This window comes from Lipophrys pholis, assembly GCF_963383615.2.
Source record: "Lipophrys pholis genome assembly, chromosome: 1".
NCBI lineage: Eukaryota > Metazoa > Chordata > Actinopteri > Blenniiformes > Blenniidae > Lipophrys > Lipophrys pholis.
The window spans coordinates 7,124,518-7,150,335 of NC_137635.1; the positions used below are offsets into that span (position 1 = coordinate 7,124,518).

Genomic DNA, 25,818 nt, shown 5'->3' on the forward strand with positions numbered 1-25,818 from the left:
TGTTGGCTTAACATTAGTCGTACATGGATGCAAGTTTCCACTACTGGTTCCACCTCTAGTTGTTGAGAGACCTCTGTGGTGTCTCTCTCTTGCCTGTGTGAGAGCGAAGCAGCGACACTGAGCTGAGGAACAGAGACCGGGGCTTGTCTGCGGTGGATCCGTGCACTTGTTTCAGATGGGTGTGGAGCGCACGGAGGAAGGAAGGGGAGGGCAGCAGAGAGGCAGAGGTGGGCAGACACCGACACCTAGGCAGGCTCGGAGGCGGGCAGAGACACGCTGAGTGCGGGGAGAGAGTCGGGCTGGTCTGCATGGGGACTGGGAGGTCTCTGTGAGCCGCCAGCCTACCTGTTGGAGCTTGGAGCGCACGGTGCGCGGAGAAAACAGCTCAAACATGTCCGCAGGACTATTACTCTACACGGCTCTGGCCCTGTACCACGGGACGCAGACCTGCAGCGGATTTAATATAGATGAACGCTTTCCTGTGATCAAAGTGGGGAAAACCAAAGGGAGCTTCTTTGGCTTCTCCGTGGCTCTGCACGAACAGACGGGGGGCTCCAGAAAACACCTGTAAGTACTCGGATGTGCTTGTTTCACTATATTCTTCACATTTAAAGGCTACACATTGCCCAACCGGGCACGCACACATACCAATAAAACGACCCTTTTGTGCCTTGGGGAAGCTGTTGTGCGCATTTATCTGCGCAAAAACCCGCGATGAGAGTCGGTGTCCAGCACCTGTCGCCGCTTCTGAACTCCTCGTTTCACTCAGATCATCAAATCATCTTTTTACATCACAAACTTACTGTTTTAAGGCAAAAAAGCTTCTGCAGACACATCCAGATCTGCCTTTAGACGTAATTTTACGCACATATGAATGTAATACAGGTGATCTGGACACCTTCACCTTCGTGCGGAAGTGGTGACCAGATTTAAACCGATCGCGTTGCACAAAGTGTAGCTTTATTCAAATACAATTATCAATTCTCAGTTGAATTTATGCCTCCCCTATTTCGAGTTTAGCCATCATTTGTTGACATTTTCTATCCAATGTTGTCCAGTATTAGAAACGGCACACACGTTTTCAATGTGTTATTGATAAAAAGAGTTCATGGTCATACTGTACTTTAGAATGACATGAAATGTAAGTCCCATGTGACCTTTCACTGCTCGATTTATATGGAATAAAACAGCTGAGCATCTGGAATAATAAATGTTTAAGAGTCCCTTTTTTTCTGCAATAAGAAAACTGGTTAAACTTTCTTTTCATTCACTCTCAGCTGTCTGGCAGAGTGTTTGTGAGTCCTTGTAAAGGTGCGAACTGGCCTGTAAGACTTGTTACTGACACATAAATGAGTGTGAAGTTAAGTGGACTTGAGCAGATTTACATAAAAGTAAGTGTTGGATGTCCAGTATAGTGAATGTGTGTGTATCTTCTGCACTGAGTTCCTCAAACTGTCTCATTGTTTAGTGTAAGATTTCACTCTTCATCCCTCCGCGGCCACGATCACACGTCATAACTGGCTGAAAACATTAAGAGGAAGAGGTTTTGTAAACCAGGCTGCTCTTCCTCCCACTGTGAACTTGAGGTTTATGAGTATAACTGACAAAAACCAGCAGAGATTCACTCATTAGAATGAAGGATCAACAGGATCCAGCTGACGTTTGATCCCTGGGCCATCTCAGCCTCGTCTCCAGACACACACACACACACACACACACACACACACACACACACACACACACACACACACACACACACACACACACACACACACACACACACACACACACACACACACACACACACACACACACACACACACAGTCCAAAAGCACAGGTTTGAGGTTGACTGAGGTAAATTACTCATCGTTATAATGGATGGATGATTGTTTCATCTCATTTCTATCAAGTGTAAATACAATCTAATACACAGTTCACAGTCTTAGTTTTACATTTGGTGAGAAAGTTGAGAAGAGTTTGACATTTGTCTTGTGAAAGTAAATCAGCAGTGTGTAACTTCACTTACCAGTATAAAATACCTTCTATGTCTTCAGATAGATAGATAGATAGATCTTCTAAGCATGGTTTCAGGTCACTACAAAAAGAAAATGGTGTAATTTAATTGTGAGAAAACGTTTTCTCATATGAGATCATGGGTTGATTGTGTAGAGATGTGAAAACGAGTGATTCATTCAGTCATAACCGATTTAAGGTTAGAAATCAAAACAATGAGCTGCAGCGAGGTTCATAAATGAGCAATAAGATGGAGGACAGAAGAAACAGACACAATGTGCAGCTCCAGGCCTTAATGCAGGTAAACAACAAGTTATTGTTTCTGCTTCAGTCAGAATCTGATCGAATTAAGACGTGAATTATAACAGTAAAATAAATGACAAGAGCATGACTATTCATAGAATCAGGAACCAGAAAGAGGAATTTCTAAAATTCCACATTTGACTGTAACATGGTGGAGAACGTTTACTGAAACTGTCGTCAGGCAACATCAGACATGGAAATACTTATTGATACTCGTACAGATATTATGGGGAAAAACCTTTTTATCTTATATTATTATACATAGTTTCCTTTCAAGGTGCCACTTCTACTACTAATTGTTGTATTAACAGTACTATTACTACTATTAGACTACTTCTACTAATACCATGATTGCTACTATACTCCGACTGCGACTACTTCAACTACTACTACTAACTGTTCTATTAATACTGCTATTACTACTTCTACTGCTACTACTACTATTGTTCTATTAATACTATTATTACTACTGTTAGACTACCTCTACTACTACTATCACTACTACTACGAATTGTTCTATTAACACTACTATTACTACTATTAGACTACTTCTACGAATACTATGATTACTACTACTACCACGACTACTAATACTAAGACTACTACTACCTCTCTTACTATTACTAAGATTACTACTAATGCTACTATTACTAAGACTACTTGTACTACTAATATTGCTAATATCACTGTTCCAACTACAATTGCTATTTCTACTATCATTACTACTAGAAGACCAAAAACAACCTGTAAGACGCTGAAACATTAAAAGCAGAAATGACTCGTGTTGGAAAAGTAATTTAAAAGGAAACGTTCAGTTCTCCAAATTATGACAGAAGATGGTAGAAAACCAACATAAGAGATGAAAAGTCATTGAAAAGCCAGGAAATAGAAATCAGGCAGAAAGAAGTATTTCACTGATAGTTAGTGAATATAATGTTCAAGCTGAATGTTCCATGATTAACCAGCCACATCATACCAGCATGAAAAGAAGACACAGGAAGTGACTCATATTCCTATCAACTGCCTTCATTCATTTATTTACTTTGGTGATCACATGATTTTAATTCATGATATGGAAGAACACAAGATCAGACCATATAAGGCAAAATGAACATTTTCTATTGTAACAATGATTTTGATCTGGATCACCACCAGCTTACTGGATTCTTCCTCTGATCAACATGTACCTGTGAACCAGTTTACATGAAGATCCTGTTAACAGACAGACAAATAACCACTGATGATTTTATAACCTCCTTGGCAGAGGAAATAAATATGTGAGTGAACCTCCAGTGGAACCAGGCCCTCGGTGTGTTTTGGTGTGGCATGTTTATTTCTTCCATTGTGTTTTTTCTTTCCTCTATCTGCCTTGTAATCTTGGGCTGATGAAGCACCAATATTCACTAAAGACCGTCTTCCTGCGCGGAGCCCTGTAGTTGCGTCTGCACTCTGTGATTCCGTGCAGCCGATGGTGTTTGAGCCCGGCTGGTTTCACAGTCGAGTCTGGTTCCTCCCAGTCATCTGCTCCGACCTGTGAGGACCAGCCAGTCGGGACATGTGAAGAGTTTAACGTGGCCGTTCTGTGAGTCAGACGGGATAAAAATCAAGACGGAGGGTTTTCCACTCCCAGTTTGCAATAAGGTTTTTTTTCTTTTGCTCTTCTAAGATGGAGGCAATTATCTAATCACCCTGAATGTTGCAGAATTTCTTTCCTGGGGGGTTAAAAACCATTTGTCAGGGAAGGGCTTCGATACCTGAGGCCAATTGTTCCAGGTTATTCACCTCACCTCACCACTCCCTCTCTCCCCGCGTTGAACCACCAGTTAGAGGCTTTTTTAAATAATTTGTTTTGTGAGAAGTCTTTTTGTGTTCCCTGTGGCAGCGGGGAGGAGGGCCCGGCCAGTCAGCTGGCCACCTATTGGCTCTTCCAGTCCCCTGACCCCGCGGTATGCCTGGAATGTATTCCCCTTCTCAGCACAGCCACAACCTGCCTGCTTTCAGGTTGAGACAAGACAGCAGCCGGAATGATGATCCAGAGGGACTATTGGGGAAAGAAAACCCTCCAGATTATTACCTCATTCCTCCTGTGGACTGAGATTATTTCATTTTGAAAACAGACATGATGATTATTTATTCAAGTGTGTTTCCAGCTCATCTCTGTCTGACTGTAGAAGCCTGAGGGTTTGAAACTCAGTCATTTAATTTGACTGTGTGTGTGTGTGTGTGTGTGTGTGTGTGTGTGTGTGTGTGTGTGTGTGTGTGTGTGTGTGTATGTATGTATGTGTGTGTGTGGGGTGGGGGGGGGGGGGGGGGGGGGGGGGGATTCCCCTCTTCTGCTGTGAGGTGCAAATTAAACTGATTTGTCTGCAGCAGCGTTTAAGGACAGAATCAGATTCTGCAGTGAGACGTTGTGTTTTTCATCAGATTGGATTCCTGAATGAAAGTTCGGTTGCAGCCGTGCGGAAAACTTTCATCTGTTGCAGATGAGATTAAGTGCATTATAAATGTTAACTATCTGTGTTTTGAATCTCAGTCTCAGGCAAGTTGCACAGGATATCTAACTTTTCCAAATGAGCCTACGGCCCGGCGCTTTAATGTATTAGATCTGCGTGCATGTGCCGAGTTTCGAGAGTGCTTCAGCATTAAGTCGTCTAATGGATCCAGTGGAGATGCTTGATAAATGTGCTTCCTGCACTGCAGTTGTGTTCGTGCTCACAATGTAGGAGTGTTTTAGAAATTCTATTTTCGGAAGGAGGATTTGTTTATGATACTGAAAATACAGTACAAGGAAAAAAGGTTTTCACTAAGTACAGGGAGGCTGTGACACTTGTGTAAAAATGATTTATTATTTATACATTATTTATTCACTATTTTTCTTGTTAATTTCTATATATATACATAAAATGTATTTTTAATTCATTGATTTTGTAAATTTGAACCCAAATAACCCCCTGGGGTGTAAAATGATTAATTGTTGAGGTGGAGAAGGTGGAGGAGTAAATAAGCTTCGCCTTCGACCGGCTCCTTTTCTTTTTGGACATTTTTTATTTAATTATTTATTTTTTTGTTTGTCAAAAGGTTCAAAATCAAAAAAAGACCCTGCTGAAGTTCATCCAAGGCTCCGAACCATCTGGTGGAAGGTATTTACTGTGTCTGAGTTACATTGACTGTATCAGCCGAGTGAATGGCTGCTTCTAATAACACATCAGAGGAGATCCCGGTGGGAGCTCGGGCCTCCTGCTAATCTCCACAGAGGAGACGCTCCACGGTGCAGCTTTCACTGGAAATACCTGCAGTGAGGCAGAGACCACACGCCCCCTGCCTCCGGGGTTTCTTCCCCTGGTTGTACAAATGCTCTCCACAGCCCAGAAAAGGAGGCGGCGTCGCGGGCCTCGGGGCGAACGAGGGCTACCTGTAGCTAGAAAAACTATAAGCTTCAATACCTTCATGCCGTCGTTCAGCTTTGAAGAGGGAAGTGATCCTGATGTATAGGTTTACACTCGGCATGTGAGGCCGGCTCTCAAACATTCCTCCTGCTTTTTAGGGTTAGACGATGAAACGAAATGAAACGTATTGCAGGTAAAAACAAACTGTCATTTTCAGAGGGTTTTTTTCCAGCGTCAGCAGGTAAAAACAGATGTTACACACACACACACACACACACACACACACACACACACACACACACACACACACACACACCTGCTCGTCTTTTATATGAGCTGAGTAACGTGAGAGAGAAAACATGGCAGCGAGCCGACGCCAGCAGCATCACTGTCACTGCTGTTCACCTGCACCTCCAGATTTCATTCCATCACCTCGAAACTACGTCAGTGCGAAATCTTCTTTCCTTGCAAATGTGACAAAAGAGCCAGAGAAAATGGAGGACAGTTGTAGAGAGCCGTGCCTGGTACATGAGCATTAAATAGTCTCGAGGTCAACATTTTATTCAACAAATGAAGAAGAAGCAGAGGCAGAAAAACAGGAAGTGAGAGTGGCGATCCAGAGAAAGTAAAGCATTACCATATATACACAGGATGTGTATGTGGTGTGCAGAGCTGTGCATGTGTGTGTTTTTGTCACAGCTTGTTTGTTCATGTTTGAGTCGATCAGCCCAGGGTCACTGGCCAGAACAAGACGGTGCTGGTTGGACGAGGTTTAACTCACCGCTAATGAAAAGTGAGTTAGTTTATGACCAAGGGAAGAGCTGTCATGTTCAATTAGTCAGCCCAGGTCTAAATGAGTTTGCTCTCCTGTTACTGTTTCACTGGAGGCAGATGGTGGTCGTCAGACAGGATGTTTGTCCAGCTGAGTTGCCCCGTTCCATTGGGCTGTGGGTGTTTGTGTACAGGTGCACTCTGATATTTTACTTTATTGAATCCTATTATTCAGTTCTGTTCCTTCCCCTTGATTAGCAGCTGAATGCACAGCATTTCATTTCCATCTGAAATGCCCCTTCTGACTAAATTACCATTTTATCACTCTGATGTTAACATCTCATTTCCTCTGGTCGCCATTTTTAAAGTCAGTCTCTGTTAGAAATGTTGGGTGAGAAGCTGTACAGCTTCAGAAGAGGTGGAAGTGCGAGTTAGAGAGAAAAACTAGTATTTGGTCCTCCCTGGTCGAGGTTTATTTTATGTGACCACAGTTCACGAAAGATTAATCTGAATAGACGGAAACATGGGGGAGTCTGGTCCATTCTGCAGAACCACGGATCAATAATCTGCTTCAGTCTTTTGTTTGCTGCAGAAAAGCAGTGTAAATGTGTTTTCAATGACAAATTCTGTTACTTTGGTTGAATTGGACTCAATTACAAGTGATGGGTTACTTTAAAACTCACTCTGCAGTAATTTGATTCAAAATGAAGAGTTTTGGTTAAACGACTCGAAAAGTGCAGATTCAAGAGTGTAAACTTTGACTTATGCTTTTAAAAGTGGGATTAACATAAACATACCCCCAAATTACAGTAATGTGAGTACCCAGATTTAAAGAACTTTTAAAGAAGTTTGATGTTTTTTTTAATGCTGACATGTTGTGATACAAACCATATTAATATCTGAATCGTTTAATGCAGAATGCTGCTCGGTGCTCACAGTAACAGGAAGTTTAACAACAGCTGAGAGGCAGGTGGCGTTGAGACTGTCGTCCCTGAACATTTCCTCCCACCGGAGGTTGATGTGTCACAGTTTGATCAGAGGTGATTCATTCTCTGCGCCTGTAGAAACACATTGAAGTGTGTCCTTACAGTGAATAAACTGGCAGCAGTGTGTTGCTCACAGGAGAGTTTCCTGAGAGAACAATAACTGAATTTATTGGTGCAAAAATGACTGCATTCTCTCACTATTAGCACAGTGCCCCCCCCCCCCCCACGTCATAACACATCAAGTCTGTCTTATCAGCCATCTTCTCTTCTTTCATCGGCATCATTACAAGAGCATCAAAAGATCCGGGGCCTGGTCTCCTCTTGTCTTCAGGCTTAATTCAATCTGCAAATTGAGTCGCTCCGTTCAATATCGTCTCCATTTATTTGCTTAGTGGGTCTAAGTGGTAATATTTCCCTGGGATCAATCCGAGTTACCTGTAGCTCAGCTTATTACTGAGAAGTGTGTGTGTGTGTGTGTGTGTGTGTGTGTGTGTGTGTGTGTGTTTTTTATTTGTTTGTCTGTTGTTGTGCTTTCTCGATGATAAATGAGCACTAGTATTCTTTTTGGCTATATTTTCCCACTTTAACTGAAAGTTCAAAACATTTCATCGATGAGACAGAATAACAGAGGTTCTGCTGGTTTCAGCTTGTTCGCACTCAGTGCAGTTTCTCTGGTAAATATTCTCGACTCAGTCGGAAAACTTGATGTTAACCAGTTTACAGTCCTCCAGCACCTCTTAGGTTGATATAAAAAAAGCCTCTCCGATGCCTCAGTGTTCACAATCATTGCTCACACTGTTATCGAAGGACGAACCCAGTGAAAGATTAAATGAAGGCTTTAAAGCAGTGATTTGACTGGTCACAACTTGTTGCCTGTAGCGTCTGTTAATGGAGTGGTGGATCGTGGCGTTTTTCACTATTTTCGGTCCTTTTGTGAATAACTCGGCCCTCCAGCTCTGTACAGGTGAACCAGTTCAGCGCTCACCTGGTTTTCTTTGCCCTGAAGGCAGCAGCCACACCCTGGGAGGTGACCAACAAGCTCACGGCCCCTGGAGCTTCCATTTCTTCACCTCTTAGAGTTTTAAGGGTGGAAAACTGAATATCCCTGCTGGTTCAGCAGTCCTGTCTGGATCCACATGAAGGTGAACATGTTGTGAAAGCGAGGCGTGACACACTCATCCTGCACATCGTCGTCTGGGGCGACACAGTTGTTCTTCCTCTCTCCGCTCTGCGCTCGGTTCAGTCCGGCTTCAGTCAGCCCGCTGATGAAGATGCCACGTAAAATAACCTTTATTTGTTAAACCGATTGATAAAACGTTTTTCTCGCTCCTGATGTGAAGAATGCAGCCGAGCTCACCTCACTGGGTGTGTGTGCCACAGCGAATGTTTGGCTTCGCCAGCCGTTCAGATCACTCATAAAGCCGTAGGGGCGAATTTCAACATGTCCTCTGAGTAGGAATGCAGCTGCCGGTTGCCTCCGACAGCATGTTTATGAGGAGGCGATGAGCTGGAGGGAGGCGAGGCCAACATTGCAGTAGCAGCAGTGGGACTGAGGCCCTGTTTACACAGCGGAGCGTTCAAGTGAAAACACCAAACTTTTGTCGGGATCCGTTCACGCTAAAAAAAAAACGCCCTCTTTTTGAGAACTTCTCCCAAAGTGGAACTTTAGTTAACGGCCTCCAAAACGCTGCCACTGCGTATGCACTCTCGAGCCGGAGTAAATAGTTCTTCTGCACATGCGTGAGTAGACGGACAATATCAACAAAATATCCCACAGGTGTTCTTACCTGCTTACTACAGGTTGTTTTCAGTGTTTCTGGCTTTAACTTTTCTAGCCAACACTGTGACCCTTCACCCCGAGGTCACAGTGGTTGTAAACATCCAAACATTTAGAGGTTTTTGCCAAAGCAACAAACTTATGGAGTAAAGTTGAGCTCACCTGCAGCCATTCTTTTATTATAAATATTCAATTTGAAAGGATATGCAGTTTATACTTTAGTATTAGAGATAGATGAGAATGATTGGATTGATTCCATGACACACGGGTTCCCAGCATCAGCTAGCGTGATAAAGGTGGAAATGTTGTGACGTAACCAAAACGAGAAAAAGCAGTGAGAGTGTTTGTCCAGATATTTCAACTGACTCTTTGTTTTAGGTGTTTAAGGCCTTTTCCCACAATGCAACACCTGCTCCTTGGAAACACGTCTTCACTGTATGTCAGACCTGATGGCATCACCGCTCGGCGTTGAATTTCCACAACAAACACAGACGACCCACATGGCTGCGATGAGCCAGACGGGGAGAGGATGTTTCTCAGGGGTTTTTCCTCTGGTTTAACTGCGACCTACTCGCCTGGATTAACCGAGCTCCTGAAGCTTATTAACGCTGGACTCTGTGCCTCTCTTCTAATGTCTGCTTATTGAGCAAAGTTCACATTGACTGGCCTCTGAGTGTTTACAACACTGAGTTGTTGTTCAGCTTCTTGCTTGACCTTGTTCCTCCTTTTTCTCCATGAATTCTTTAGATAATCTCCCATGATGCATCGTGCGCCTCGGTTTTTATCTCAAGAAGTCAAGAAGTGTTTTGTGACATTGTGTCTGAAAAACACTCTCGATGGCCATGAGTTGTAATTTAATCACACCCCTGCTTCTCACGGGCCGCAAGGAAGCAGAACACACACACACACACACACACACACACACACACACACACACACACACACACACACACACACACACACACACACGGTGGGAATACACTCCACAACCTCTTAGTTTCATCCTCAGTGAATTCTGGACATTAATGAATAACGGCCCAGGTCTGTTCCTGCGCCGCCGACAGGAAACTGCCGGCCCTCGGAGGCCATCTTGGCTGTTCCTGGTTGTTATCGCTCTGCAAGATAATTGCTACAGAGGGACTTTATCAACAATCAATCAAAGAGGAAGGATAATGACACCAACCTGATCGGAGAGCATTAAACTATGAAGCTGAAAACGGCATTTTCTCTTTGATGTTAAAACTCCTGCTCCTCGTATTATCGATCCTTCACACCTCACTGCACCGACCTGCCATAATCTCCTTTACATGTGTCGCTATGAAGATTTTATTTCACCTGACTTTATCCTGACTACCATGTTGTTTGATTCCTCGATTATTTATTCTGTCTTCTTGTTGTATTTAAAGTCACAACTATTAATAGTGGAGTACGGCGCTATCCCACTGTCATTGCATCTTGACTGAGCCGGTTCATGTAACCAAACTGGGCTGGGTCATAATGTGTGCCACAGCCTCTTGTCAATTCCCAGATGAACAAGCATCAAATAGGTTAAGAGGGTAATTTGATCTAAAATCAGTAGTGGAAGCCGGCTCACATGACGGATTAGGTCTCAGACACGCAAAGACAAAGTCTTTCTCTGCATATCCGAGCCTCTTCATATTGAGGGGGAACATCTGGGCTCTTCAGAGACGCTTGTGATCAGATCACCAGTGTGTAGGGGGGCAGATTGTTGACGTCGGGGGTGTATCAATACAGAAGCCACGACAAAACAATATGAGTAATATCTGAGTGGGGATGTCATTTTGTTTATTTTTTTCATTTGGAAAAAAATGATTTCTTCTGTATTTGTAGATCTAGAGTCTTTTCTAGACGTGTTTTTAACGTCAACATCAAGACTTCTCAGTGTGAGACTCACAGCTCATCTTCTCTACAACGTTCTCTACCCTCTCTCCACCTCCAGATTGAAAAACATGACATTTTGCACACTTGGTTGGAACACACACACACACACACACACACACACACACACACACACACACACACACACACACACACACACACACACACACACACACAATAAACAAGCTTGTCTGCGCCCTCCACCTACAAAGTGGAGCTAATAAATCTTGTGCTGACGGTAAACATTGTGCGGCGGCACCGGGCTGTGGAGAGCAGTAATCCTCCACTTCAAAGATCTGTGTTGTGTTTAAAGGTGCTGATGGGGTGGGGGGTGGGGGTCAGGGTGAGTGGACAAAAAGATCAGCTCCATCACCGCCGGTGTATTTTGTGTGTGAGAGGTCGTTGCGTGACTGAACTCCTGAACCGGCTCTTTGTTACTGTGGATGTGAACGTCTCACATTTTAAAATCCACATGAACACGACTGTGACGTTGCAAAGGCGCACGTTTGGTGTTTAGTCTCCAGGAACTATCAGGTAGCTCATCTCTGCCGCCTCTGCTCTGAGTGTCGTCTGGCACAAAGTCACAGCTCTGATTTGATCTCATGTTTTGTTTCTGTGTCTGCAGGCTTCTCACCGGAGCCCCGAAAGAGCGCTCTGAATCTTTACGACAGGTCAATGAAACCGGGGCTGTGTTCTCCTGCCCCATCACCCTGGACTCTGGAGACTGCTCCCGAATGGACCTGGTCACCACAGGTCAGTACAAAGAGGGTGCAATGTTGGAAAGAGTGTAAAGAAGATTATTGAAGCTGTTGTAGGATATGAAATTCCAAACAGCTTCCATGTAATGTACCTGGGAAAAATTCAGGATAAAGTCATGAAGAAGCAAGAAAACCATCACCAGGAATTGACTAAATGCAAAACCACGACAGTGGACGGATAGTTTCTAGGAGCTTCATCCGATGGAGGAATTGACCTGTATTATAAGGCTGAAAGGGAAAACATTTTATAAAGTGACACCAGTTAAATAAAGCATAAATATCCTCATGTAAAAGTAAAAATACAACAATTTGCCAGTTTTTCATTTGAAAATTGTTTTGTGGTTTTGTAACATCTATCATTTCATGTTGCTTTGTTTATGAAGAAAATCAAATTAAAAAAATCTAATTTAATAATAGAATAAGGGTGTGTTATTTAAATGTATTATTATTATTATTATTATTATTATTATTATTATTATTGTTATTGTTACTATTATAGAGTAATAATTGTAAAAACAAAAAAGCTATAAGAAACGTCTAGTTAAGCTGTAAATGAGCTTTTTTCAAAGTGCGTTTGATTCTGGTTCATTTCTTTCCTCAGATTTGTCAAAACTTCCCTGGGATCAGTAACAGCAGTATTCATTGGTTTGCATTGTACTTGTGTGGCTGTGACGTTTCTCTGTATTATATGAGGAGAGAATAAATGAAATGGCCGAGTGTCGAGGAGGATTTGAAGCTCTTCTTTTCACCGTTCGGTCAGAGTTTGAGTTTGAGTCTCAGCCAGTTTCCCAGCCTGTGTTTAGCGCCGTGCCGACATTATGAGATCCACCTTCCTCTGAAAGTGAATCCCTTTTTAATTGATGGTTATTACCGATAGACCACCACCCCTGCTCTGCAGCAAACACGCCAACATGCTGGACTGTGTTCTGGATGCTGCTTTGACTCGTTCTCCAGTCGCTGCTCTGTGTTGTAAGAAGTGATGGTTTGGGCAGCCGTTATCCGTAGACAGATCTCCCACTCAGCTCCGAACTGAAGACAAGTGAAAACAAGCACTTTGTGACCTGACCTCACCCGATCCGTCTCCTTCACAGCAAATCCCTCGGAGATGGTGGAGGGCATGTGGCTGGGTGTGACGGTGGCCAGTCAGAGGGCCCAGCCGGGAGGTCGCGTGCTGGTGAGACGACGCCATTAGTCAACACTATCACTGACACTCACCATGTACGAAGCGGCTCTGAGCACACGGTGGGATGACCCGGATTATTTAAACATCGATGAGTTAACTCGACATGCCCACACATAAAGTGAATGATGACACGGATTGTGGAAATGCCACGAAATATTCAGGAGCAGGAGCCATATAAGGAAGATATAAAGCTTTAGATTGTCTAATTGGAAAAACTAGTTTGCACAAGATACACAGATGTAGTCATGTAATCCTTTTTCCTGTTAATAATTATTTTTTTTCTTATTTCCATATCTGCTGCTTTAAAATATTCTTTTGCACATATTTCCTTATTTTGCACACTTACCTCTACAGTCGTACTCAGTCCCTGGTTTACTATGTATTGTTGATATGTTTCAGAGTAGAGCATTTATCTCCTCCCGTTATTGTATGTCTTGCCTCTTTTTAACTCTCTGCTGCTTTAACAAGTGAATTTCTCCGTTGTGGGAAGAATAAAGTACAATCTAACCTAAACTTATTTCTGTGCAGGGATAGAAAAGTGCCATCTGACATAAAAACGTCTTACGGATTTTGTTGCCTATTTCAAAAAGCAATGACAGATTTAGATAAATGCATCTGTAACACGCATTAGATTAGTGTATTTCAACACTTTAGTTTCTCATGTGAGACGTGCAGTTAAATCGTTGGGTTCATAGAATCACGCGTCTCTCTGCGGTCCAGGCCTGCGGACATCGGTACGTTAAGATCATCAAAAGTGGCATTGAGGAGCAGCGGCGGATGATTGGAAAGTGTTACGTGAGAAGCAACGACCTGACCTTCGACCCTGACGATGACTGGCAGACGCACAGCTACGAGGTGTGCAACCCCAACCTGGACATGGAGTTCGAGGGCATGTGCACTATGGGCATATCGGGCGGCATGACGGAGACGGACGTGTACATCGGCACTCCGGGGAGCTACCTGTGGCAAGGTGGGAATCGACTGTGTTTTGCTGCTTAATGCTGAAATAATGGGCAGGTTTCACTGTTGGGGGATTAAAACTCCATTCATGTGTGCAGAAGCCTCAGTGCAGGGATTACTCTCTGCCTGGGAAACTGGTGCATGAAGCTCAGATTTAAAGGTTGTTGTCTGATTCTGCTTCGTTATGAAGGAAATGTTCACATAACGTGGAGAGACCCAGACCCACTGAACGCCTGGGACTCTGCCGAAAAATACTTTGAACCATTAAAAAGACGGTACAGTTATATGGGTAAGTGAGTAAACATCCATCTTCTCATTGGCAGACGTGCATTAGGACCTGCTTGTAACCCCGATCATTCCTCCGTCCACAGGATACTCTGTTCTCGAAGAGAAGAAGGTGTTGAGCCGCGACGAATACACCGTGGTGACGGGGTCTCCCAGGGACGAGTCCAGGGGCGCGGTGATGCTTGGGAGACCCTTGACCAAGATCGAGCCGGTGCAGATCATCCCTGGGGAGCAAGTGGGCTCCTATTTTGGAAACAGCCTGGCGATTACCGACCTCAACAACGACGAGTGCGTTTTGTAACCGTGGGAAATAGAACTGTGGCAACTAATTGTTTTTTTTTTTTCAGACTGAAAAACAAGTTTCATTACATGGAACAGAGCTTCCGTCCATCTGTACTACTACTAAGTTTACCTCCTCAAACTTATGGTGCAAGGCAGGTTACAACCTGAAACCAACAGTCAAATTGGTATTCACTTGGTTTAGCACCATTCAGTGCTTCACAAAGGCAAAGAACTGCATTAAAATCATACAATTAAAACAAGATATTAAGAAAAAGAAAAGTGCAATTAAAAGACAAACGGCACTAGATGAATGAATCTTTATAAATTTAAAATGAAGCAAATAAAATTAATTTAGAAAAGTGAAAAATTAGAATGACTATAAGGAGTAATGTATTAAAATCACGATAATGCTGTAGAAATGCCATACACACACAGGGAGAACATGCAGACTGGACAGAAAGTCCTGCAGCTCAGACTTGAACCAGGGATTTTCACACTGTGAGGGCGGTGTTAACCACTACACCCGCATGTCACTGAGCCTGAAATAATTATTTATTACTGCAGATGTGAATCAAAGGTAGAAACTAAAGTAAAGGTAGAAACTAAAGTTAAAAAAAAAAACGGTAAAACTAAATATTGTGCTTCATGTGTCGATGGATTAGAGACTCTGTCTGTATCTTCAGCCGCGTGGCGCCTGAACGCGTCGTGGTTGAGATCTGCTGTTATTCAGAGTGTCTCCACAGAAGAAAACTTTTCTTTTCAATAGCTGAAATGTTGATTATAGTGAGATCACGTGTCTTTTAATCCACGAAAGAAACTGGGATTTTGCAGAATTCCTCCATGTGGCATTACCATTAAAGCCGTGTGGTTATAAATGAGGCGCGACCGTGTTTGAATGTTGATAATCAGGTTTGTCGTGGAACGTTTCTCTGGTCTTTTACAGCTGGAACGACCTGATCGTCGGCGCCCCCTTCTACTTCGACCGCATGAAGGACCAGGGAGGAGCAGTCTACATTTTCATGAATGAGAACGGCTCCTTCCAGAACACTGCCACGGTGGTGCTGAAGGGTCCCTCGGCCTCAGCGTTCGGCCTGGCAGTGGCTGCCATCGGTGACGTCAACCAGGACGGATTCCAAGGTCTGGTTCTGAATGTTTCATATCTAAGTGTGACGAATAGTCGGGCGGAGTTTATGATGGAGGACAGGAAGTTTAAAATGGATAAAAGGGCGTCAAACTCTTTTAGTTTAGACTACACCACAGTATGCTGTCCTATATTTCTGTAATTTTTATGCACATGTTGCGTAATCCTTTCAGCAGGGGAACAATGTTCTCACCTGACACTGGTGAAACATGAGCGATGCTGCCACCTGCAGGTCACACTCACGTTCAGCAGCCGCACTGTGGATGTGCTCAGGGTTTGTTCATGTGTGCAGACTTTGCGGTGGGAGCGCCGTTCCTGGACACGGGAAGAGTTTTCATCTGGATGGGGAGTAAACAGGGAATCTCCCAGGAGCCCAGCCAGGTGACACGCGACTTCCTGTCAGGGATTTTGAAAAGTGCATCACGGCTTCTGCGTTAACACCCGTGTGCCGATACTGCCATCTGCAGGTGATCGAGGGTAAGTCGGTGGATAATGGACATTTCCACACCTTCGGCTATTCCATCAGCGGAGGGATGGACATGGACGACAACAGCTACCCAGACATCCTGGTTGGTTCCCTGGACGATCGCATTGCACTGCTCAGGTAGTGAACCTCTTTGGAATGTTGAACTACGGTTATATACTTTAATAGGTTTAAAGGTTGGCTGGAATAGGAGGTTATAAACCTTTAACAGGCTGAAATACTCGCTAAACTGAAATACACTTCTCCCAGTATTCAAATTGTCTCTATGGGCAAAGTCAGGCTTCTGCAACCTCGATGACCAAAGGAACCATTTTTGTGATTTTCCACCAGAACAAAGTTGCTGAAGCCACAAAACATGTTAAACTTTAAAAATTTAGGAGTTTTGAAAAACCGTCTCTTACGTTGCATTTATGAAGCTTCAATTACAATTTAGGATGATAAAGAGTTCATTCCATTTTTTGCTGTTTTTTATCTGATATTTAGTAGTTTCATCTTCTTTTCAAGCATTTTTCAGACAATTTTGAGATTTTACAAAAACCAATACAATACAGTAAATACAATACAATATTTAAATCACTCCAGAAGGAAATTCCTTTCACCATAGCTCCACACAGTATGAATAGAAAGAAAGTTGACTATGAAATAAGAAAGGATAGAAATTAAATAAGTAATTTTGAATATGTACAAGGCTTAACGTTGACTAATATAAGTACAGAAAGGATGAAATTAATCAAAACACGGAAAGCACTATTTATAAGGAAGGAAGGACAGTTTAATATTTTATCTCTTTTGTTTGATTTTTTTTCTTTCTATTTAACTTTTTTTTTTCCTTTTAGAAATTCTAGTGATTTTAGAATTTTCTTCCCTCAGGTATTTTGAAGCCATTTTTTTAATCCAAGAGATGAAAGTCATTTTGAAAATGCCTCTTAAACATACGATAAAAAGTTTAAGGTGAGAGCCTCTACTAACGAGCCACATGTGGCTGCCGAGCCGCAGGCAACAACCTGAGTTGTGATCATCTCTCACAGCAAATGTCCTCTTTTTACTGTTTTTACTATAAAATCTTTCCAAATGTCTGACAACTCGTGTTGCTCTCCCATGTACAGAAATGTACATGTGGCTTTGCTGGGTTCCTGTTATCGTGGAGTTATATTGTGATCACTTCAGAGTTTATTTACTGCTATTTATGATGGAATACAGTAAAACTGCAGGTATAAAAGTATTGGTCAGGTCGTAAAGGAAGGCTTTTTTCCCCTCTTTGTGTTCAGAGCTCGACCAGTCATCCACTTAACCAAAGACTTCACTGTTGAGCCGCGCATCGTGGATCCTAATCAGTGTCCCAATAAGACTGCATGGTGAGACGTCTCCTCAGAAATTAAATATTCCAATCTGCTGCACTGCTGCAGTTAAATCGGGCGTGACTTCATAATGTGACTGTAATTCTGTTCACCGCAGCATCACAGCGACCCTGTGCATGTCTTTCACCCTGAGCAATGGAAACAAAGACTTCAGAAGAAACATCAGTGAGACGCATTTCTTCATATCTTTAACCAATATGTGGTGTTCCAGTGACACGTGTTTGAGGAAATATTGCTTTTCCGATCCTTGTTTCTGTATTTACCCAACATGTTAAGAAGTTGTGTGACGCGGTTTGTTCTCTGTAAAGCGGTGAAATACACAGTGAAAGCCGACATGGAGAGGAGAAGCCACCGGGTTCTGTTCCAGAGTAACGATGACGACACACACTCCGGCCTTATCAGCCTCCCGGCCTCCAAATCCAAGTGTCACAACCTCAAACTCTACGTCGAGGTGAGCGGGTGTGTGTTATTGTGTGGTTTTCTTTGTCGATGCACTGAGGTTTAGATCGTTTTACCAACTGTAGTTAGGAAGACGCATCTTGGATGACAATGACGTTGTTGGATGAACTGACAGGAGCCTGTGAGGGACAAACTGGAGCCGGTGGTTTTCTCCCTCAACCTGTCGCTACAAGAACAAAAGCTTAAATCCCGGCGGATCCAGAACCTGGACGCCTTCCCGATTCTGAGTCAGGAGCAGAAACTCACGCAAAGAACTGAGGTACGTGGTGATGCACACGACATTCACGGGAAAACATTTTAATTCTGAACATCTTCATTACTGTACATGTCTGCCCTCCTGTGAGTGATTCTATCCTCTCCTGCAGATCCACTTTCAGAAGGAATGTGGCGCCGACAACAAATGTACCAGTAATCTGCGGGTGGCAGCTCAGTTTGTCGACAACAAAGAAAAGCCGTACCCCAGGTGAGATTTAAGTCTCAACCATGCAGCCATTTTTAAAGTTTTTGATTATGACAAAAAAAAAAAAGTATTTATTTAACAGTTAAAAAGTTGTTTGACAGAAGACTGCTGATACAGTCACTTCAGGACATTAATAGTTTATAGCCGACTCGACGGTAAAGCTACGGCCACGACCGAGACGAGAGCTGGGACACCACAAGGTCAAGAAACCTGCAAAAGTTAGAAATGAAAATTTAAATTTCAAGAGAAAGTAGAGGACATAGATCAACAAGGAGACAAACATCCATCCATCATCCATTCAGCCGTTTTTTTCATGAAGCTTTATACAATCACATCTACAGGAAATTCAAAGCCACCAATTGATGTCAAATGCTTTTTTAATTTTAACTTGTTTTGGTCCTTAAAAACACTATTATTTCATTATTGACATGTCAGTATTGTCGCCACACTTCTCTATACTGAAAGAAAATGCACTTTTTTAATGAGCAACAATAGCAAATATACTTTTTCATAATTTGACCATCACGCCTGTGGTTATTTATTGAAACCAAGTCAAGTAACATAAATAATAACGATCTAAACACGTCATTTGACCAAAATAACAACATTTCATCGTGCTTGTGACCAGACAGGGCAAACTGCAGGTGCTCCAGTTTAACAGCAACATGAAGATACTGAGGATGATGGTGGAAGTGACCAACTTTCCGTCTCCGGGGAAGCTGGCGGAGGACGCTCACCAGGCGATGCTGAACCTCACCATCCCCAAGGAGCTGAGCTACGCTGCTGTCAGATCTGCTGTATGTCCACCAGGGGGCAGCACCTGTCCACAACACCTTTCACTCGGCTTTTTCTGAGTGCCTTTCTCAGGACTGGCTTTACATCATTGTTAATATTGTTTTTTACTCTTTGTCATGTCCATGTCCAGGACTCTGCTGTGCAGTGCAGGTTTGTGGGTGCACTCCTCTGTGAGCTGGGTAATCCCCTGAAAGGCAATGAGAAGGCAGGTTTCATCACCGCTGACAGTGTGACTTCATCGTGGGTTTCAACTGGATTGCGGCCCTTGACATTTGCTTGATGTCGTCATTAGGTGACTCTGCTGCTCAAGTTTGAGACCAAGGGGATCACGCTGTACACCCAGCAACTCGAGTCACAGCTGCTTCTGTTGACGTAAGCCTTTTAATTATTGGCTACATCTTCTGTTTTCACTGGGAGACATTTGGAATGAATCAGTTATAACAAAGCTGCAATTATTCAGTGTTTCAAAATATAATTCCCTATTGGAGCATGTAAAAAGCTGATTAAAATTCTAACTGCTCTGTATCTTCATGCTATAGTGACAGATGTTGACCAAGTCCTATAATGTGATTTCTCCAGTGTCAGTGAGCAGAGCGACCTGAGGCCTGTGCCTGTGGCCATGCTAATTGAAAACACCATTCTTCCCATCTTGTCCCTGTGAGTGCTGCTAACTTACAACTCAGAAATAAGTTCAAACTGTTGGAACAAAAAGTAGAACTGATAAAACTTCTCTTGGCGTTTAGGAAGAATCCGCTGGTGCAGACACAGTTTGGAGGCACGGTGATGGGCGAGTCGGCCATGGTCAACACCAGCGACGTGGGCAGTCTGGTGGAGTTCACCTTCGAGGTGAGTCACCTCCACCACCCACTCAATAACAAACCTCCTGCCCTGCGTGCCGCAGCCACAGTCTGCGTGCTGCTCGGCCACACCCAGCCTCTGAAGGCCACGCTTTACAACTTTAATACTGCGTGTGGACGGGATTGTTAAACGAGCCGTGGTTTGTGGTTGGATTCTGTCGAAGCTCTGACTGCAGTTTCACACCATCAGCCTGCTGACCCTGGTCTGTCCTGTCTAGGTGGGCCTGCCGGGGGAACCACTGGGGGACTTGGGCACGCTGGCCCTGGAGCTGGAGTGGCCCTTCGAGGTCGCCAACGGCAAGTGGCTGCTGTACCTGACGAAGATCGTGGTTGAAGAGGAGTCGGAGACGGAGTGCAGTCCTCCCGGAGAAGTCGTCAACCTGCTCAATCTGACTGTGAGGCTCTTGTTTAACCTTGCAGGGCTGGAATACACTGACGATATGTTTGGGAAAGTTTATGTCCAAAGGTTATGAATAAATGGAAATAATGTCTCGACTGAACCCAACATGACCTGTGAAGCTTTAACTCAGTGTTCACATTGTTAACTGCAACAAAGATTTTAAAAAATATATCCAAACATGATTACTGAGAAGTCAGAATAGCAGCCACCTTGGGCTGAACCCTTGGGCTCAGCGAGGGTGGGAAATAATTTTTTTCCACATTAAAAACTTGGACTGCTTTGAACTTAGTGGAGTTGAAATAAGTTTCTAATCTGCTCTTTATACATGAAGTTGTTGTGCTTGTCTGAGTGTTTACTCTTTAAACCCAATAATCTGTTCTCCACTAACCGCCCACACAACTTTCTGTCATCGTTACTTTCAAATTAATAGCAGAGGAATTGAAATGCACAGTGTGAACTAATTCCATTAATTGATCATTTCTCATTGAGAGAAAACATAAGCTACGGGTTTAAAGACTGAAGGTGTGAAGGTGTCGCTGAGCTCTGAGTTCTATGTTCTATCAGCACATTGACATGCTGACGTTTCACATGTCGCCACACCGACCGTCTGAGTTTTCTGTCCAGACGCCAACAGGAATGTCTTTTGTTTTGGAAAAGGGGATTAGGTCACGAACAAGCCTTTGTGGTAAATTCGCGGCGCAGTGGGTAAAACTCTCCTCGGCTCCAGCCCTGGAGGACAGAGATGTTTGGAGTTGGCAGCCTGACCCGGAGCGTTTGAATTTCTCGGGCTCGTTTCGCGAGCTGCGATTCATCCTGACGTCGGTGTGAGCTGAAGCAGTCCGGCTGAGTCGTATGAAGAAATGTCAGTGGTGTGAAAATAGTCCTGATGCCAAAACCGCTGCTCAAAAATACATTTAGGAAAAAAAGGAACGTCTGTGTCGCCACACACAAACCTCACAAAGCCCCAAATAGAAAGTCGTAATGTGCGCCGTCTCCATATAGACAGTGGGAATGACAATGCTATTCTAAGAAGAAATTGTCTTTATCGAAACCAGTAATTACCAGCAGTCCTCTGATGTCATGTCTCTGTCTCCTCGCCGTCTTCACTTCATTCCCTCCCTCTCCTTCCTTCCAGCTGTCAGAGCGCAGAGCCAAGAGAACCAAGCGGCAGATTGAAGAGGAAGATGAAGATGAACCGATGCGAAGCATCGAGCCGCAGGCAGCCATCACACTACTCACTCCTCGCAAAGAGGCCTACCTGTTGGTACGAATCCGCCGGCCCCCAATCTGCATTAAACACAGCGAACCGTACTTGTGAAGAAGACACAAGTACTCACGTGTTTCACTCAGTGAAACTGCCGACTCATCTTCCTCACTTGAGTAAAGATCAGAGAATTTAGTTTTATCTTTATTGAGACGCCAGGCCTTTCTCAGAGACATACATCTTTACACATATACTCACACACACAAACTGTACTTTATATAAAACAATAAATTCCATTCAAAACTTCAGAAGCAGGAAGTCTTGGCATTCAGCCGTTTTGGATGTAACTTAATTCTTCTTAAATTCATGGACTTCTGCAGCGCTCAGTGTGGATCAGTGTTTCCTCCAGCGGTTTTCAAACCTTCACCAAGACTCTGAATCGTCCTCAGGTTTAACAAAGTGCTGATGTTTGTGTTCAGACATTCAGAGTGAAGGTGAAAAGTCTAAAGGGTTAGACCAAGGTGGATTCTTAAAAATATATAGTATAGTACAGTTACTGAGTACAATTACATTGTTACCTGCCACCTCTGCTTTTCCATCCTTTAGTTCAGGAGCCCAACATATAATTAATACAAATAAAGATTTCATGTCACTACTGGTGAGTTGGCACAAGAGAAAATCGTTATAAACATTCTAAGGCATTAAAACTGGATGTTCTAGTAAGGGGCAATGAAAATTACTAGTGGATCAAAAATGTATGTTAGAATTTATATAGAAGGTATTCTTATAATAAAGACAAGATAACACTTTGATATCTTTCATATTTGAGTTCAAAAGCCAACCGGCTGGTGTGTTCAGAGCAAACATTTTAAAGCCGTAGCTGTAGACATTAGAGTTTCTATCAATAGTTTGGAAGATATTTCAGTTTCAGGTGTTGAACGTCTCTTTAGGCGCAGAAGCTCAGAGCTGCATGTGACTGGAAGGTGGGGGTACGAATCCCATCCCACCTAAAGCTTGTGCCAAATCTTAACGAGTAAATCATGATTGTTTTCACTTGTATCATCTTGTTTGTTTGTTTGTTTGTTTGTGTGTTGAAGCAATGCTCCATGGGAAAGGCAAGGTGTGTGACGTTCACCTGTCCACTGCTCAACATGTCCAATACAGCCAAGATTCACGTCCGGTCCCGGCTGTGGAACAGCACCATGTTAGAGGTCAGCGGCTCCGTTCACCCACACAACAACAACAACAACAACAACAACAACAACAACAACAACAACAACAACAACAACACACTTAAACATCATCCGTCTCTGTAGACGTGGCGTGAACAGTTTCTTCAGTGAGTTGTTGGTTGTTTCCTGCTTTGAAGACTGATGGTGGACCAACACAGACGCTCTGAAACAAACACCAAGATGAACCAGCCTCCACCTCCTCCTGCGCTTCAATAGAGCCTCAAACATCCGTTAGCAGCACTGCAGTCTCCCCGCCTGCAGCCGGCGGTTATAAACTAGACAGAAACTTCTGTTTTGTTTCGGTTCAGATCGACGTCTTTGTGAAACGGTTGTCTCGTGTGTCTCTTCAGGACTACGCCAATGCTCTGAAGGTCACAGTCAGAGGTCAGGCCACGCTGAAGCTCATCACCGATAAACCAACGCTCAAGATGGACAGTCAGACCACGATGGTGTGTGGAGATGATGAAGACGATAGTGGTGATGGTGGTTATAATGCTTGTGCATCACTTCACTCTGCTTCTGTTGTAGTTCAACGTAGAAATATTGCCGGTGGAGTGGGTGGAGCCGCCGTACGTTCTTCCCCTGTGGATCATCATCTCGGCGGCGGTGGCAGGAATCCTGCTGTTGGGGATCATTATTCTTATAATGTGGAAGGTGAGACGTTACACTTCCTGTAGACGCACAGTACATCTGATGCTCCCTTACGTGCTCACACCGTGTCAACAGAGTCATCCATGTTGAACCATTAGATTAACCTTTGACCCACTTCCTTCATGCTCCTCCTCCTCCTCTTCCTCGCCCAGTGTGGCTTCTTCCAGAGAGCCAGCAGGAGGGAGATGTATGAGGCCAAGGCCCAGAAGGCTGAGATGAAGATCCAGCCCTCTGAGACAGAGAGGCTGACTGAAGACTACTGAGGCCCCCCATGTGTCTCCCAGCAGCACTCCCCCCCGGGGCTTCTGGGTAAAAAAAAACCTTCAGTGGACTTTCTCTAGACGCCATGAATGACGGCACTAAGCTTCGGGTGTGATTGAGTCTGCTCTGGACTTTCCGTCTCTGTTCAGCCTTGGGTCGTTAATCCAAGCGATATTTCTTCTCCGTCCTCTCCAGGCTCACGCTGGGCTTTGTGCCTCTGGCCGTTTTATGTCTTCTTTTTCAGACTTCTAGCTTCCTTTCCCCTTTAATTCAGTGGGACGCTGTGAGTTTCTCTATTGCCTAACTTCATTTTCCTCCGCCTCCAAATCCTAAATCTTCTCAGTCCCCCATTATTCCCTCGTCTCCTGCGGTGAAAGCGTATCCTCTTTAATGCCCTCTCTCCTCTCTGCCTGCAGCTCGGCTTCTTCAAGCGGACCGTCTACTACCGGATAATGCCGAAGCACCGGGGGGTGAAGATCCGCAGGGCTGAGCGCTATCAGTGCAACCTGGGCTTTCAGCCTGAGGAGCCACAGAAGAAGTATTGGATCACCAACTGGACCGAGATGCAACGTTTCTACTACTGAGGCCTTTGCTTTGACCCTGAACTCCTCACTGTCACGTCGGTTTGACAGCAGGACGAGCGCCGAGCGCCGGGCTGGACTGGGCCTCACGCTCCCACTCTGGATCTATTCAACGCTTCATTTTCATTTTTAGTAGATTTCCTCAATTCGTTTGTGCAATATACTGAACGGTTTGCTTCAGAGATTGTATTATTGTCGAATGCAGTGTTGTAAATTTAAATCTGAGTTGCATTCAGGTGAGTAACTTGTAAATTCTTTTGATGTTTTAGGTAATAACTCTCCGAGCTCGGTGGCTGCGTGTGATTAGTTTTCGTTTATTCCCTTTGTGAGCCTCTGAGAGGAGCGTTCAGCTTTTCCTCTGTAATCATGAGAACAAGGCTGTTTATGTTCCCTGTGATTGTACACGACCTTCCTGATGACTTCAGCTCCAGTAACAGTCGGGGTTTGAAACCAACATTATTTGTCTTAATCATCACTGTCAAAATGCACTTGAGGTTGGTTGAGCAGCATGAATGTCTGTGTCAATACAAGACAAAGCTTTCGATCCCCAGTACCTCTAATGCAGTAACGGTTGCGACCTAACGTGCAAAAAGTTGCTTGGTGTTGTTGCGGCGGGATCAAAGCATTTTTCCACTGGTTTTCGAGGAACTCGTGTTTGTACTGGTTGACGATCGGTCCCGGTGGACGAGCTGTAATTGCTCAAATTAAATTCCACAGCGAGATTCGTCCAAGCAGCCTTGTAACAAGATGACGAGCAGCAGCTTTGGGGCTGCATGTGGAGAAAAGCAGGAGAATACATCTCATATTACAGCATTTTGGACGAGTACATTCCGAATCTTGTCTTGAGAATATCAACAGGGAGTCACGACACTGGAAAGACAACATGTGACCTGGAGGCTTTGTGCTCCAGCGTAGACGGTACGGACAAACTGTACGTAGTTGAACTGACTGAATTGATTGAACGAGTGAATGCCACTGCCCTTTGTTCTGTCACTGACGCTGAGCTTCGTATGTTTGATACGAGACGGTAAGAGGACACTTGGAATGTTTCCAAGCAATCGAGGCTTGTGGAGGTCGACCAGCAGCACTGAAAGACGGACCGGACTGAGAGAAACGGTCCCAGGTGTTGCATTACCAGTCCGGTGTGTGTTACCTGAGAGCCTGCAGGGATTCTGTCCTGCCACTGGCCACGACAGAGACTCCATTGACTCGGTGAGCGAGGAGGGAAGGGCTGAAACCGACGCACAAACTGTGTTTCTTGTGGTGGTGTTATTTTTGTACTGTGCAGTTTCAGTATAATTAAATTCCTTTTTAACAAGCTTTGCAGTCTG

General features: G+C 43.9%; 1 protein-coding gene across 1 annotated transcript; it reads left to right on the forward strand.

The window, feature by feature from the left end:
- Positions 1 to 99: 99 nt before the first annotated feature.
- On the forward strand, positions 100 to 25,807 carry itga3b (integrin, alpha 3b). Its single transcript, XM_080480293.1, has 26 exons — positions 100 to 567; positions 11,762 to 11,889; positions 12,986 to 13,068; positions 13,798 to 14,047; positions 14,228 to 14,326; positions 14,409 to 14,610; positions 15,548 to 15,741; positions 16,038 to 16,126; positions 16,213 to 16,349; positions 17,498 to 17,584; positions 17,685 to 17,752; positions 17,896 to 18,038; positions 18,162 to 18,305; positions 18,412 to 18,509; positions 19,135 to 19,303; positions 19,432 to 19,506; positions 19,594 to 19,673; positions 19,881 to 19,958; positions 20,045 to 20,147; positions 20,377 to 20,553; positions 21,694 to 21,822; positions 22,860 to 22,973; positions 23,345 to 23,443; positions 23,523 to 23,648; positions 23,798 to 23,954; positions 24,323 to 25,807. The coding sequence occupies exons 1-25, from the start codon at positions 392 to 394 to the stop codon at positions 23,906 to 23,908; spliced, it is 3,159 nt and encodes a 1,052-aa protein (XP_080336419.1). The 5' UTR covers positions 100 to 391; the 3' UTR covers positions 23,909 to 23,954; positions 24,323 to 25,807.
- The last annotated feature ends 11 nt before the right edge of the window (positions 25,808 to 25,818 follow it).

What these genes read in the sequence shown, in the direction of transcription:
- itga3b (XM_080480293.1), top strand. Translation starts at nt 392, where the DNA reads ATGTCCGCAGGACTATTACTCTACACGGCTCTGGCCCTGTACCACGGG. An exon ending in GGGGAGCTACCTGTGGCAAG is followed by an intron (nt 14,048 to 14,227) that starts GTGGGAATCGAC and finishes TTCGTTATGAAG; the next exon opens with GAAATGTTCACATAACGTGG. An exon ending in ATTCTTCCCATCTTGTCCCT is followed by an intron (nt 19,959 to 20,044) that starts GTGAGTGCTGCT and finishes CTTGGCGTTTAG; the next exon opens with GAAGAATCCGCTGGTGCAGA.